General features: G+C 38.8%; 1 protein-coding gene across 1 annotated transcript in view; it reads right to left on the minus strand.

Moving 5' to 3' along the window:
• Nucleotides 1-16,001, minus strand: part of LOC124595720 (NFX1-type zinc finger-containing protein 1-like) — a 413,636-nt gene that overhangs the window by 340,073 nt on the left and 57,562 nt on the right. The window contains exon 3 of the mRNA XM_047134586.1: nucleotides 4,355-4,674. Coding sequence (XP_046990542.1) covers nucleotides 4,355-4,674 — 320 coding nt within the window. The remainder of the gene's footprint in view (nucleotides 1-4,354; nucleotides 4,675-16,001) is intronic.

A 16,001-nucleotide genomic window follows, 5' to 3' on the forward strand; every position in this document is an offset into this window, starting at 1 on the left:
CTGATTGTCTTGACTCTCGGCATTCAAGATGTCATGTGAGAAAAGTGTAAATTAAGTTTGCATGAGAAAATGTAAACAAACTGTCCAAGATAATAACAGTGAAATCCATGAAAGTGTATGGAAGAAACCGGCTCAAGAGAACAATAGATGAAGCGAGGCAAATCAGAAACACAAGAAGGAACAGATTCTAATATATGGAGACAGTCACAGTCGTGGAATAGTGCAAAACATTGTGAGTATCCAGGACAACTTTACAGCTGTGGCTCACATTCAACTTGGAGCACCTCTTTCTGCTCTGATGAAGCCATGTGTGCCAAACAGTGAGTCTTTTTCATCAGTCACAAGTAATCTTGGGAGGTATAAATCGTGTAGCAAAACATCAAGAAAATGACGCCATCAGGCACATGGCAGTTGCACTCGGTAAGTTGATTAACACTAAAGTAATTATTGTTAATATCCTACAGACACACGATGTAGTGGAACAATCTATCCTGAACTTGTAACAATATGTAATAAATTTCACAATATGTCCCTGATAAATGTGAGCAATCTAGATTGAGACCTGCACACAACTCATGGTAAGCTCACGAATAAAAGAGGCAAAAAGACCATCAGCAAATTAATTGTAGAGTAAGTTATATGAAATTCTCCACAAAGGGGTGTAAATTTATTTATTTCTTTATTTATTTATTTTCTGTCCATATAACAAAAAGTTTTCGGACATTGTCAGGAAAATTTAGCTTACATAACACATATGCAGTAAAATATTTACATTCTTTCATAACATCATATGGATCAGACACATGTCTGTACACAATATTTTTCAAAAGGGCATTACAAGTAGATTCCTCTATAGTGTAACACAATTTAGCTTATATTTATAATAGCGCAGTACACATAATACAGTGTATAATTACATTCTTTCATTCTAATAAGTGTATTGCCTTGGAATGGCACAATCCACCAAATCAGAATCTGCCACACAAACAGCCATTGCAGGCAAGCCTGGGGACTTGTAAAGCCTGCTGGACAGTTTGGTAGCCCAAAATCATTCTGTACAGTCCAGCAGGAGAAACTCAGACTTAATGCCATACACCAGAATTTCAGTAGTCTTAAAAACAAGCACAATGATCTGGATATTATTACGTCTTGATAAACCTGATATTTTAGTCTTAACTGAACACTGGTACACTGAAGACCTAATTAGCATTAGTCAGCCACTCTCCATGAAATTTTGTTCTGCCGTTAGTAGGAAAAACAAGTCTTGGTGGCATACCAATCTTCACTGTGAAAGCAAGTAATTTGTGTTATTGATGTAAGTGCATTCTGTATAGAAGGAATCACAGAATTTGCTGCAATAAATCTAAAATGGGGTAGAGAAAATATAGTATTTATCGGTGTGTATAGGCTACCTGGGGCATGTACGGACACATTTTTCAAAAATTTATCTGAGTTGCTGATATACGTAGACGGTCAATTTTCTGGGTTAAAAGACTATGTAAATACTATAATAACAGGGGATATAAATATAGATTTATTAACCAATGACGCCAACACCAAAAAGGTGCACTACCTACTTGATGAATTCCATCTGACACCACTTATCCATGAGCCTATCCATGAGCCAACTAGAGAGATTGGAAACAGCAAAACACTTCTGAATAATATAATAACAAATATGACCAATCTTTCCTACAGTGCATCTGTTATAAAACTAGCCATCTCTGATCACCATGCAGTACACCTTCAATTGGAGACAAATAAGATGCCCTCTGTCACCAAAAAGACTATATGTAATCAAAAGAACTGCGTATAATGATAACATCAACAGACTGAACTGCATGTTAGCAATTATATCATGGTTTGAGAATGATAAATTTTCCTACGATAGCTTTGCTGCTGATTTATACAACTGTTTTGATGCCCAGTTCTAGCCACAAAAGTTAAACACACTAAAATGTAAACAAAAATATCTGGATAAATAATGACATCATTAAGGCAAGGGAAAAATTACAATTATTCCATAGCGCAATGTTGAATAATAGACAAAATCTCAACCTAAGGGGGCCTTCAAAACTAATCAAGAATACAATAAAGATTTATTAATACAGATCAGCAGGAACTTCGTTGAAAACAAGCTCCAGGTTTCACACAGTGTTACAACTGGTGTCTAGGGAGTGATAAACAGTTTTACAACAGGCAGAGACAAATCCTGCATGGGCTTTATTACTGATCACAATGGAATAGTAGTAAGAGATCAACTTGAAATTGCTAACATATTCAATGAATATTTTTCTTCAATAGGGGAAGCTATCAGTGACAAACATAATAACCTGCAGTACATTTCTAAAGCCAATGCATCTGAGCACAGCATATATCTAGTGCCCACAAATTGCAAAGAAATAGTTGACATCATTAACTCTCTAAAATCTTCTAGTTCCGCAGGGCATGATGGCCTCAGTATTAATGGATTAAAAATGTGCAGACAAAATGTTTCTGTGCCTCTGTCTGTGGCAGTAAATAATATAGTGGAATCAGGCACCTTCCCAGGCAGACTAAAAATAGCTCAGGTAACCTCAATCTACGTCCTCCAAATGCACAATTTAATGTTTGAAAATCAAAATGGTTTCTTAAAATGTAAATCAACAAGCACAGCAACTGCTTAGTTAATTGAAGAGATAATAAGTGGAACCAGGAACAAGCAACATGTTGTTCGTATATACCTTAACCTCGAGAAAGCTTTCAATTGTGTGAATGCCACAATCCTATTAGTAAAGCTATGGAACATTGGCTCATGATCCAATAAAATCTTACATTAGTAACCAAAACCAGTTTGTACTGCTTAAAACTGAAAATGGTGTTCACATTCCTGACACGTTCCACATCATTACGAAGTGTCGTATTCATGATCTATGGAACAAGTATTAATCTAATCTAAACAAATCTAAAATCACTAATATAAAATATGGAGTGCCACAGGGCTCAGTGCTGGGTTCTCTTCTGTTTTTGATTTATATAAATGACACAAGATACTGCACTCAGAGTTCCAAAATAGTTCTTTATGCAGATAATACATCCATTGTGTGTAAAAATGGAACATTTAATGAACTAGAGACCACTATAATAACGTGGCAAACGAAACTGTTCAGTACTTTAATGAGAGTCACTTAAATGTAAGCAGTAGTGAAACATGTCACGTGGAGTTTACCAACAGTAGTTTTAATGATGAACTTAAACTATACATAGGCAATGAATTAGTAAAAACAGAGTTTAGTGTAAAATTCCTTGGTATAACCATTCAAAGCAATTTAAAATGGAACACACATGTTTACACTCCAGCATGTAAGTTGCCTAAGAATATATTTGCAATTAATATGATTAGAAAGTCCTGCAAAGACACTATTGTCCTAAAGACTGCATACCATGCTCTATTCTTCTCTCACCTGAATTACGGAATAGAAATTTGGGGAGCATCAACCAAAGCAAATATAAATAAGCTACTGCTATTTCAAAAACTGGCTATAACAATCATATGTGGAGCAAAATGTGAGGAATCATGCTGTGGCTTGTTTCCAAAAAGTGGTGTTCTAACTGTAGTAAACATATACATTCTAAAAGCCACATTACTTGTTAAAAGACTGCAGCCCAACATTTATTCCAATTTGAATCAATACAATACCATAAATAAAGAAAAAATTTTCATCAACTGCCACGGAATAGCTCTCTATGAAAAGGGCCCGCAATAATATACAGGTTTAAAGTTAGCCAATGCACTGCCCAGTAAAGGTATGACCCTACCCACAATGAAGCTTAAATTTCAGCTAAAGAAATTCCTCTCACAAAATCCATTTTACACATTAGAAGAATACCATACCTGCATGCAAAGTAAGAAGTGCTTAAAATACGTAAATAGTGTTAAGCATCATTTTATTTGTAATTAAATCATTTTGTTAATCAGTGATATATTCAGAAGAATGTATTATTGTGCTATGTATCAAGAATCATAACCTGTTTCTATACACATGCAATGAATCATTCAATGCTGAATAAAGTATTATTATTATTTACTTATTATTAACCCCTCTCCCTGTGTCTCATCTCTTTCTCCTTCTACCTGCCCCATACAACATAAATCCCATTTGATGAAATGTAAGGATATATTCCACAAGCTAGCAAGTTTGCTTTATCTTCTGTGTGCTAGCTGACAACTCAACATTTCTGTTGTTTGGTGAATGGTCTCCTTTATTCCTAAATTATTTAGTTTTACATACATGACTGAAGTTCAATGAAAACAAGCAGAGGTAACAGTACAATACTATTACATCAAAGATGAAAATCTTTGTTTCTCACTTACCTATTCTTGGTTTGAGTTCCTGTAACAATGGCTGCTTCCGTGCAGCACCAGTTGTTGTCATGCCTATAACATGTGCTTCTCTCATTAATTCAAGATCCTCAGAATCACGTATTTCATCATACCGCATACACAGCCGTCTGTATTCTGCTTGTAACTGCCACACTCTCTTCATGAGAGTGGAGTGTAAGCAGCGACACCAGTGTTTGTATAAATACCAACGTTCTTCAGTGTTAAGGTCCCAGAGATTGTGAATATGTGTCAATCTATCAACAACACGTCCATCAATATTGACAACCTGTGTAAGGTGGTTCTTGAAGAACCTGTAAGAAAATGAAAATTAGATTTCAATGTACTTTCAATTAAGAATCCAATCATGTGAGGTATACTCCAATTAAAATTACTGTATGATTGGAATTTCAATAAGTAAAATGGTAGGAGCCAGCAGCCAGCCAACTGCAGATCTTTTCAAGCACTAAATGCTCATTGTAGCCAGTTTTGTAGGCACACAGAGCTTTGCCTAGAATTGTTGGCTGCACACCAGCAACACTGTCCCCTGCAACTGCAGTCTTTCAATCACAAATTGGTTGTAATTGGAGTATACAAATAAAACGCACTATCAAATCACTATTATAAGATTCAAGCAGCTGACATTCACCTACAAGAGTCTAACAGAGGTCTCTCTGTTATTTGATGTGTGACAAGATAATGGTCTCCAGTTTTTTTTTTTTTTTTTTTTTTTTTTCCATAAGGGGAGCAGGAGGTTGTAGGTTGTATTATACAAAATAGCATTCAATAAAACAGAACTGCACAACCCCTGTTGTCAGTCTCAACTGAATTTGTGGAAATTAAGCACCAGTGGCTAGGTGCTGCAGACACTTCCAGTGTGGTCAAACAAGTCTGAATGATGAAGAATGAAACTGCAGGCCATCTCTATGTGGATAAATGAGAATCACAAGAGAAGTAGAAGGCTTCGTGTACTAATATCAATGTACCACAATAGAAGTGATAGCAGAAAAAGTGAAAATCAGAGAACAGTCAGTTTTCAATATCCTTCACATTTTGAATATGAAAACAGTTGCTACTCTCTGTGATCCATTACTGCTCATATCCACTGAAAATGCCTGCTGAACTGAGTCAGCAGCAGAAATGTTGTAGCAGTGTCAGGCCAATACAAATGACTTCCATAGCCTTCTAAGCGGCAAGGGTGAATGGTGGGTGTCTCATTATGACCCCTAAACAAAGCAGCAAAGAAAGCAGTGGAAATGTGGATTCACCACTGCTGAAGAAGGCCAATCATTATTGGACAAGGTGCTGCTAAGTGTGTTTTTGGATGACATGGTGTGCTGCTACAGTATTATGCTCAAATGGTCAAATATCACACAAACAAAATCTTCAGTCCAGACAATATTACAGGACCCTTTCATGACAAAGTGTTGTTGCACAAAGCTATCCAAGTGGGTGTTTTTTCTCAATAACAACTTTTCACCTCGTTCTCCATGGGGCACAATCACACATGCTGCTTCTTTCCCAAATTTCGCCCCCCCTCCTGGCATGACACCCAATGACTTCTCCCACTCCCCACTCTTGTGCTAGAGGAATTTCCGACTGGGGTAAGCATTTCCTTAACATCCAAAATGCAGGCTTCTACAACAAATGTTTGCATAAGGCATCCATCATTGGGAAAAATGTGTCTGAAACTTAAAAACTGAAAGTGATCAGGGGAGAAAGGAAAAGGAAGGGTCTATGGATGTCAGTTACATCGGGACTTTAAGTGGAATCAGCAGCGAGGAGTGAAAATGTGTACTCGACTGGGATTCAGTCCCAGGATCTCCCACTTATTAGGCAATTGTGTTAACCGTTGCTCCACCTGAACACACTGTTTATTGCAAGTGCACAGACTATCTCGGCACACTTCTTGGCCTAACCACACTTCAACCAAGTCCCTGTCCCTAGTCCCAGTCCCAGACCCTTCCTCCCCCTCCATCTTCAATTTACATATAATGCAGCTGTGGATTCTGAGTGGTATATATTCTTTTGGACACGTCAGACAAAACAAACACCACACATTCACACAAAAATTTGTCTCACTGAAGAGTGAATACATAGAAAAGGACCCAACCATCACGAAGTTCCATGGTTGCAGCTTGATTTTTCAAAGAAATATTAAAACATTATGACTACTCTTCACACATTCCATGCCCGGTAGTTTGAGCCAGGAACATGAATGCTGAACTGTTGAACCAAAGTCCAAGTGCAGTACAGACCACATACTAAGATGCAGCCTAGCTCAGCATTGCTTCACTAACATATCAGAAGGTGTGAGTGAGAAGTTGTGACTGTCTCCTGCATTGGAGAGAGGGGAGAAAACTGCTGCTTGACTGACACATCTTCTGCAATACCAAACGAGAGTTCAGCAGAAACTTCACGTGTCCTATGTAATATCAAGTGAGAGTTCAGCAGAAACTTAACATGAACTCCATACTCACTGTGACACGGGAGAATCTCAATTTTCACCGTACGTTTATTTTTGTTTCTTATACGTGAATTCCCTACTCAGGAAGTTAGAAGATCTAAACTGCCAGACAAAAAGGTGAAGCACTCCAAAGACATGGTTGGATGTCAATGTAACTTCAAACAAAAACGCTATTGGTAGATTGTAGATCATTAGAATTGTGATATCCTGTGACATGTAGAAAAACCACCAGAGTGCATTAGTGTTGTTACCAGGCCTGGTAGGTTATATAACGGGTATGAACAATGTTGGACATTTGAATGATCACAGTGAAACACATGGAGGTGCCATGCACTCAGGCAAAACAGAGATATCTGCACCTGGCAGAGTTAGAGAACGCGGCCTCACTGTGGATCTTCATTTAGCCAACTGGGCAAATCATGCAATATGTAGATTTGTGGAGAATTCAGATGTGACAATGGGCCAATGTTGGACTGCACAGAAAGTGAGGGTAGACGTACTCGTCATCAAAATTCCTGTCAGCAACATCTGGATATTACAAGGTAGGATTGCCATATTGTGCACGAAGTACATTGTAACCCCTTTGTACATACATCTGCCATCTGAGAACAAGTAATGGACTCAATACTACACTCTGTGTTATCCTCCACCATTGGTTGGACTAACAGCAGCCAGACTAAGAAATTAATGTTTCATGCATACGCTGCAATTAACACAAACGCCTACGTTTGGAGTGGTACCATGACAGGGAAGCATAGACTGCAGATGAATGATGTCTCATTGTGTTCAGTGATGAATCACAGTTCTTCATTACCCCGCACGACAGTTGTCAGCAGTATGGCAGCAGCCTGCAGGTAGGTCTCAGTCTTCCACTTTTTTGGAAAGGCACAATGATGCTTCTCCTGATGTCCTGGTGTCGAGAGCCATTGGTCATGACTTCAGGTAACAGCTGGCAGCTGGTAGTGACTGAGGGAACTCTGATGGCACAATGGTACATCCCATGTTACTTCTCAGGTGACAGTCACTTTTCAACAAGACAATGCTCATCTACGTGTGCCATGTGTCTTATGAACAGTTTCAATGATGCTCAGGTACTCCTGTCCCCACTAAAGAGCTGCAGACTTGTCCCAATAGACATCAACTACATCCCAAGATGTCAAGGACCAATTACAAGTTATGGGCCAGCTTGACTCAGGAGGTGATACAAAGGCTTTGATACCCTTTCCAAATGAATCAGTGCATGTTTCTAGGACAGAGGAGGTGCAACATCATACTGATAAGCAGGCTCATACTGCCACATTTTAAGTATGTTTTACTCAATTTTGTAATCACTTAAGTAAAGCCACACAGCCCACCAACACTCTTCCCTTTCTGGGCGCTTCACTTTTTTTGTCAGACAGTGTATATACAGGGTGGTCGGAAATTACTGTTAGAAACTTCTAGGACTTGTAGCGGGAAGTGAGTATGTAATATTTTGAATAGAAACCCACGTTCAGAAACTTACCATTTCCATGCTACAACCATTTGAAAACGTGATGCTAATGTGACCATTTTTACAAGTAGTTGACTGGGCTGATCCAGTATAACACTTGTTTTACAGTTCCACTCATTAATAGAGAATGAGACCGCTCATGTACTTGTTGACGGGTTCTCATTACGTGATGCACTAACATCTCTTCCAGTTCGGGCATGTGGGGCCTCCCTGGAGCATCACAGTCACGCCTGCTGCTGGTGAAGATACCCTTTCTCGAAACCGCAGCGTGATTGTGGCGAAAAGGGTATGCGATGTAATCTGAAGTTGTTGACAACTATGTTGATAAAGGCAATGAGCAGCTCTTCCATTGCCGTGAGCTTCACCATTCAGGAAGATCATATCGGTGTTTTCTGCAAACTTGTACTCAACCATGTTGTTCCAACACTGACAGACGCATGAATGAGGCTCAAAGTGAGGTAGGATAGGATGTGAAATGACATCAGCCGATCTGAAGTAAGTACCCATCACTATTACTATCCTGTTGCAAACCTACCTAGCAAACATGTTTTCAAACAGCTGTAGCACAAAAACGACAAGTTTCCGGACATGTGTTCCTATTCAAAATATTATGCACTCACTCTCCTCTACAAGTATTAGAAGTTTGTAATGGGAATTTCCGAACACCCGGTATAATCTGAGGTGTCATTCAGAACCACCACAGTGCCTGGAAAGCAGTTTATAAAAATGACAAACTGATTGGCTGAATATTTGGTCCCAGAGGCAATAACCCACAGAATCCAGTGTTGTGTCCACTTTAGTTCACATCTTGCATGGATATTAATTGATTTTATACATTTCACAGGTGCTGGGGTGGGTAGCTATCGATTCTGGAATTTTCAGCACCTGTCGTATAGGAGGTCGTATTACCACACTGGTGATCGCCACATTCAATTCAGGCTTTAAAAATTTGTTGTTGAATGTGCAACATAGTCACTGCTTTCTATGTATGTTTGTAGATGAAACATAAAATATGGGAATTTATAAACGTGGTAGGTGAAACGAAAAAAATTATAATTTTGTGTGAAGTTGCTAAAGTGAAGATAAATTATACACATGGCCATTACATATTCTCTGACAGAATTCATCAGAGAGATGACTTCAGTCAAACATCAATTTTAAGACTTTGAATATCAGCTTACAAGTCAAGATAGGGTTTCAGACAGATTATATGGTGGCAATTATATGGTGGCAACAAAAGGATTTTAAAACAAGGTATTAAAGTGCAAAAAGTTTCCAAGTGAACTGAAAGAACCAGAGATTACTGAGAGTTTTAAAGGAAGCGTAAGGCAACAGTTGAGTCACAAAAGTGAAAAGAATACAACAGAAGGTGAATAGGAAGCTTTAAGAGATAGTATAATGAAGGCAGCAGAGAATGAAATACACAAGTCCAGGATCAATCCTTGTATAACACACAAGCAGGTAAAATGCAATAACAACACCAAAATATGAGATTTACAGGAAGTGAGATAAGTCAAAACAGGACTGGCTAGAGGAGAAATATAAGGCTGCAGAACAATGCAGGACTATGAGAAACACTGATGTCACATATAGGTCAATTAAACAAGCATTTCGAGAAAAGAGAGGCAGATGTATAAATATTGAGAGCACAGATGGCAAGCCAGTGCCAAATAATGTAAGGATGGCTGAGAAGTGGAAGGAATATACAGAAGCGCTACACAGAAGAATGAACTTGGATACAAGGTTATAAAAAGGGAAGAGGATGTACATGAAAATGAGATGGGAGATATGATGTAATGAAATGAATTTGACAGACACTGAAAGACTTCAATGAAAAGAAAACACATGGAGTAAATGACATGCCCTGAGAATTATTGTGATCCTTGAGAACTGATCATACGAGGAAATTATTCCACCCGACATAGAGCATGTGCTTAGACCTCAACAAGAATGTAACACTTTTAATTCCAAAGGAGGCAGGTGCTGAAAAGTACAAAAATTATAGAAACCATCATTTTATGAAGCCCTGCATGTAAAATACTGACACAAATTCTTTACAGAAAAATGAGAGGACTGGTAGGAGTCAGTCACGTGGAGATCATTCTGTATTCCGGAGACATGTAAGAACACAAAACTGACCCAATGATTAGATCGAAGTAAAGTAAACCTACATTTATATAACATTTGTATATTTAGAGAAAAGTCTGACGATGTTGACTGGAATACAGTCTAAGATAGTAGGCATAAATACAGATAGCAAAAATTTATCTACAATTTGCACACAAACCAGATTGGAGTTACAAGACTCAAAGTATATTAAAGGGAAGTAGCAGTTGAGAACAGAGTGGAACACAGTTGTAACCTCTCCCCAATGTTAGAGATAGAGATAGAGAGAGAGAGAGAGAGAGAGAGAGAGAGAGAGAGAGAGAGAGAGAGAGAAAGAGTGTGTGAGGGGGAGGGGGAAGGAGTGGGAATGGGGGAGAGGGGGAGAGGGGGAGAAAATAAGCAAGTGGCAAAGGAAACCAAGGAGAAATTTGGAAATGGCATTCAGGGAGAAGAAATAAAAGTAATGACGTCTGATGATGACATTTTCTTTCCGCCAGGGATGGGAAAGGACTTGAAAGAGTAGTTGAATGAAATGGATAGTGCCTTGAAAAGAGGTTATAAGATAAACCTCAACAAAAAAAGTGTAATGGAATTAGTTAAATTAAATCAGGTGATGCTGAGGAAATTTGATTATGAAATTAGATGCCGAAAGCAATAAATGAGTTTAACTATTTGGGTAGCAAAATAACTGACAATGACCAAAGAAGAGAGGATACAATATGCAAACAGGCAGTAGCAAGAAAAGTACTTCTGAAAAAGAAAAATTTGTTAATAACATTGTACATAAGTTTAAATATTAGGAACACTTTTTTTGAACTGGAGTGTCGCCTTCTATGGAACTGAAATATGAACAAAGAGTTCAGATGTGAACTGTCTACAAGCTTTTGAAATGTGGTGCCACAAACAGTGTTGAAAATTACAAGTGTAAACTGTATAACTAATAAGTAGTACTGAATCAAACTGAGGTCAAAACAATTTACAGTACAAACAGACTACAAGACTGAGATTGAAGTTTACTGTGACAGTGAAGTTATCTGGTACTGTACAGCAGGTGTAGGTGAAACCAAGTTAATTGTTGTGTAGTTTTACCCGCCACCTGACTCCGCTGTGACAGTTATAGAGCCATTCACAGAAAGTCTACGGTCAGTGACATGGAAGTACCCGGGTCATGCAATACTAGTTGGAGGTGACTTTAACGTACTGAGTATAGACTGTGATGTCTATGGATTCATTGTAACGGGAGGGGGGGTTATAGACAGGCAGTCATGCAAAATACTTTTGAACACATTTTCTGAAAATGCGTGAGCAGCTAGCTCAGCAGCCCACATGCAACAGAAATATCTTAGACCTTTCAGCTACAAACAGAACACACCTTATTGGAAACGGCAGTATAGAAATGGGGATAGTGATCAAGATGTCATTATGGCAACTATAGTTAGGAAATCAGTCAAGGAGGGTGTTTCTGCTAGATACAGCAGACAAGCAGTTGTTACCATCTCACTTAGACAGTTAATTTACATCACTTATTTCCAGTAAGATGAGCAGACAGGAATTTTGGGTCAAGTTCAAGCAGATTGTAAATCGTGGTCTGGAGAGTTATGTGCCTAGTAAGTGGATAAAGGATGGAAAAGACACAAGGTTTAATAATAAAATTCAGAAGATGCTGAGGATGCAGTGTTTGCTGCACTCTCGGTTCACAAGAGAATGCACAAATGATGACAATCTTTTAATGACTCTGAGCACTATGGGACTTCACTTCTTTGGTCATCAGTCCCCTAGAACTTAGAACTACTTAAACCTAACTAACCTAAGGACATCACACACATCCATGCCCGAGGCAGGATTCGAACCTGCGACCGTAGCAGTCGCGCGGTTCCAGACTGTAGCGCCTAGAACCGCATGGCCACTGCGGCCGGCACAATCTCTTAAATCAATTTATTATTGCCATATGCAAAGTGTCTGGTAGAACAGGTGCTAGTTAGGGGATCTGAGGCAGCACTGCCCCATAATATATAGTACAATATATTTCTCAATACTGGATAACAGAATTCAAATTATCAGGATTAGAATATTTTCCACACATATCTTAATACTGTCAATCAACGTTTTATGAAATGTTGATATCGAGTGACAATTTTCAAACAAGTAGTACCCAGTCTTAAGGCTGTGGCTTGAAATGCCTGTTAGCTTCATGTAGCAGAAGTAAGGGGGCATGGTGTATGTGGAGTACAGTTCTTGTGGGCATCCCAAAGGCTCTGTTTGTTCAGCATAAGGGTGTCCTACCAATTGCCACACGTTTTTCACTTTCCACTACTTACACCAAAATAGAATCAACAGAATGGCTACATTCCACTCTCAAATCCATTTCTGTATATCTCTACTATACTTTGATGTGTCAACAACCGGTGTTTAATACTGCTGTTTTTATACTAGTGAAGATACTAACTTGTTTCTAGCATTGGTGATTCTATCTGCAGTAGGAAAGGCATGATAAGTTTGTTAACATCTCACTGGAGTGCACTATAATATAGCATTGTGTCACCAGGAAGTAAGTGTTTTACAAATGATTAAAGGAAATAAGCATGCAAAACATGTCCTATACTTATTAGGCAAAACTTTGGAATGTGAGCTTACGGTGAAAGTGAAGGAACTTGGTGCACACAAATCCAATATAAACATCAGTTCAAAAGTGGAAGCTCTCCTTTTCACAAAATACAGTGCGTTGTTGTGTTCCTCAGTCCTGAGACTGGTTTGATGCAGCTCTCCATGCTACTCTATCCTGTGCAAGCTCCTTCATCTCCCAGTACCTACTGCAACCTACATCCTTCTGTATCTGTTTAGTGTATTCATCTCTTGGTCTCCCTCAACCATTTTTACCCTCCACGCTGCCCTCCAATACCAAATTGGTAATCCCTTGATGCCTCAGAACATGTCCTACCAACCGATCCCTTCTTCTAGTCAAGTTGTGCCACAAACTTCTCTTCACCCCTATTCTATTCAATACCTCCTCATTAGTTATATGGTCTACCAATCTAATCTTCAGCATTCTTCTGTAGCACCACATTTCGAAAGCTTCTATTCTCTTCCTGTCCAAACTAGTTATCATCCATGTTTCACTTCCACACGTGGCTACACTCCATACAAATACTTTCAGAAACGACTTCCTGACACTTAAATCTATACTCGATGTTAACAAATTTCTCTTCTTCAGAAACGCTTTCCTTGCCATTGCCAGTCTTCATTTTATATCCTCTCTACTTCGAGCATCATCAGTTGTTTTGCTCCCCAAATAGCAAAACTCCTTTACTACTTTAAGTGCCTCATTTCCTAATCTAATTCCCTCAGCATCACCTGACTTAATACGACTACATTCCATTATCCTCGTTTTGCTTTTGTTGATGTTCATCTTATATCCTCCTTTCAAGACACTGTCCATTCTGCTCAACTGCTCTTCTAAGTCCTTTGCTGTCTATGACGGAATTACAATGTCATCAGCGAACCTCAAAGATTTTATTTCTTCTCCATGAATTTTAATACCTTCTCTGAATTTTTCTTTGGTTTCATTCACTGCTTGCTCAATATACAGATTGAATAACATCGGGGATAGGCTACAACCCTGTCTCACTCCCTTCCCAACCACTGCTTCCCTTTCATGCCCCTCGACTCGTATGACTGCCATCCGGTTTCTGTACAAATTGTAAATAGCCTTTTGCTCCCTGTATTTTACCCCTTCCACCTTCAGAATTTGAAAGAGAGTATTACAATCAACATTTTCAAAAGCTTTCTCTAAATCTACAAATGCTAGAAACGTAGGTTTGCCTTTCCTTAATCTAGCTTCTAAGATAAGTCGTAGGGTCAGTATTGCCTCACGTGTTCCAATATTTCCACGGAATCCAAACTGATCTTCCCCGAGGTCAGCTTCCACCAGTTCTTCCATTCGTCTGTAAAGAATTCGCGTTAGTATTTTGCATTCGTGAATTATGAAACTGATTGTTCAGTAATTTTCACATCTGTCAGCACCTGCATTCTTTGGGATTGGAATTATTATATTCTTCTTGAAGTCTGAGGGTATTTCGCCTGTCTCATACATCTTGCTCACCAGATGGTAGAGTTTTGTCAGGATTGGCTCTCCCAAGGCCGTCAGTAGTTCTGATGGAATGCTGTCTACTCCCGGGGCCTTGTTTTGACTGAGGTATTTCAGTACTCTGTCAAACTCTTCACGCAGTATCGTATCTCCCATTTCATCTTCATCTACATCCTCTTCCATTTCCATAATACTGTCCTCAAGTACATTGCCCTTGTATAGACCCTCTATATACTCCTTCCACCTTTCTGCTTTCCCTTCTTTGCTTAGAACCGGGTTTCCATCTGAGCTCTTGATATTCATACAAGTGGTTCTCTTACCTCCAAAGGTCTCTTTAATTTTCCTGTAGGCAGTATCTATCTTACCCCTAGTGAGATAAGCCTCTACATTCTTATATTTGTCCTCTAGGCATCTCTGCTTAGCCATTTTGCACTTCCTGTCAATCTCATTTTTGAGACGCTTGTATTCCTTTTTGCCTGCTTCATTTACTGCATTTTTATATTTTCTCCTTTCATCAATTAAAATCAATATTTCTTCTGTTACCCGAGGATTTCTACTAGCCCTCGTCTTTTTACCTACTTGATCCTCTGCTGCCTTCACTACTTCATCCATCAGAGCTACCCATTCTTCTACTATATTTCTTTCCCCCATTCCTGTCAATTGTTCCCTTACGCTCTCCCTGAAACTCCGTACAACCTCTGGTTTAGTCAGTTTATCCAGGTCCCATCTCCTTAAATTCCCACCTTTTTGCAGTTGCTTCAGTTTTAATCTACAGTTCATAACCAATAGATTGTGGTCAGAGTCCACAACATGCCCCTGGAAATGGCTTACAATTTAAAACCTGGTTCCTAAATCTCTGTCTTACCATTATATTATCTATCTGATACCTTTTAGTATCTCCAGGATTCTTCCATGTATACAACCTTCTTTTATGATTCTTGAACCAAGTGTTAGCTATGATTAAGTTATGCTCTGTGCAAAATTCTACTAGACGGCTCCCTCTTTCATTTCTTACCCCCAATCCATATTCACCTACTATATTTCCTTCTCTCCCTTTCCCTACTCTCGAATTCCAGTCACCCATGACTATTAAATTTTTGTCTCCCTTCACTACCTGAATAATTTCTTTTATCTCATCATACATTTCATCAATTTCTTCATCATCTGTAGAGCTAGTTGGCATATAAACTTGTACTACTGCTGTAGTAGGCATGGGTTTCGTATCTATCTTGGCCACAATAATGCATTCACTATGCTGTTTGTAGTACCTTACCCGCACTCCTATTTTTTTTATTCATTATAAAATCTACTCCTGCATTAACCCCTATTTGATTTTGTATTTATAACCCTGTATTCACCTGACCAAAAGTCTTGTTCCTCCTGCCACCGTACTTCACTAATTCCCACTATATCTAACTGTAAACTACCCATTTCCCTTTTTAAATTTTCTAACCTACCTGCTCAATTAAGGAATCTGACATTCCACACTCCA

The sequence above is a fragment of the Schistocerca americana genome, chromosome 2 (genome assembly GCF_021461395.2).
Source record: "Schistocerca americana isolate TAMUIC-IGC-003095 chromosome 2, iqSchAmer2.1, whole genome shotgun sequence".
In the NCBI taxonomy this organism is placed as follows: Eukaryota; Metazoa; Arthropoda; class Insecta; order Orthoptera; family Acrididae; genus Schistocerca; species Schistocerca americana.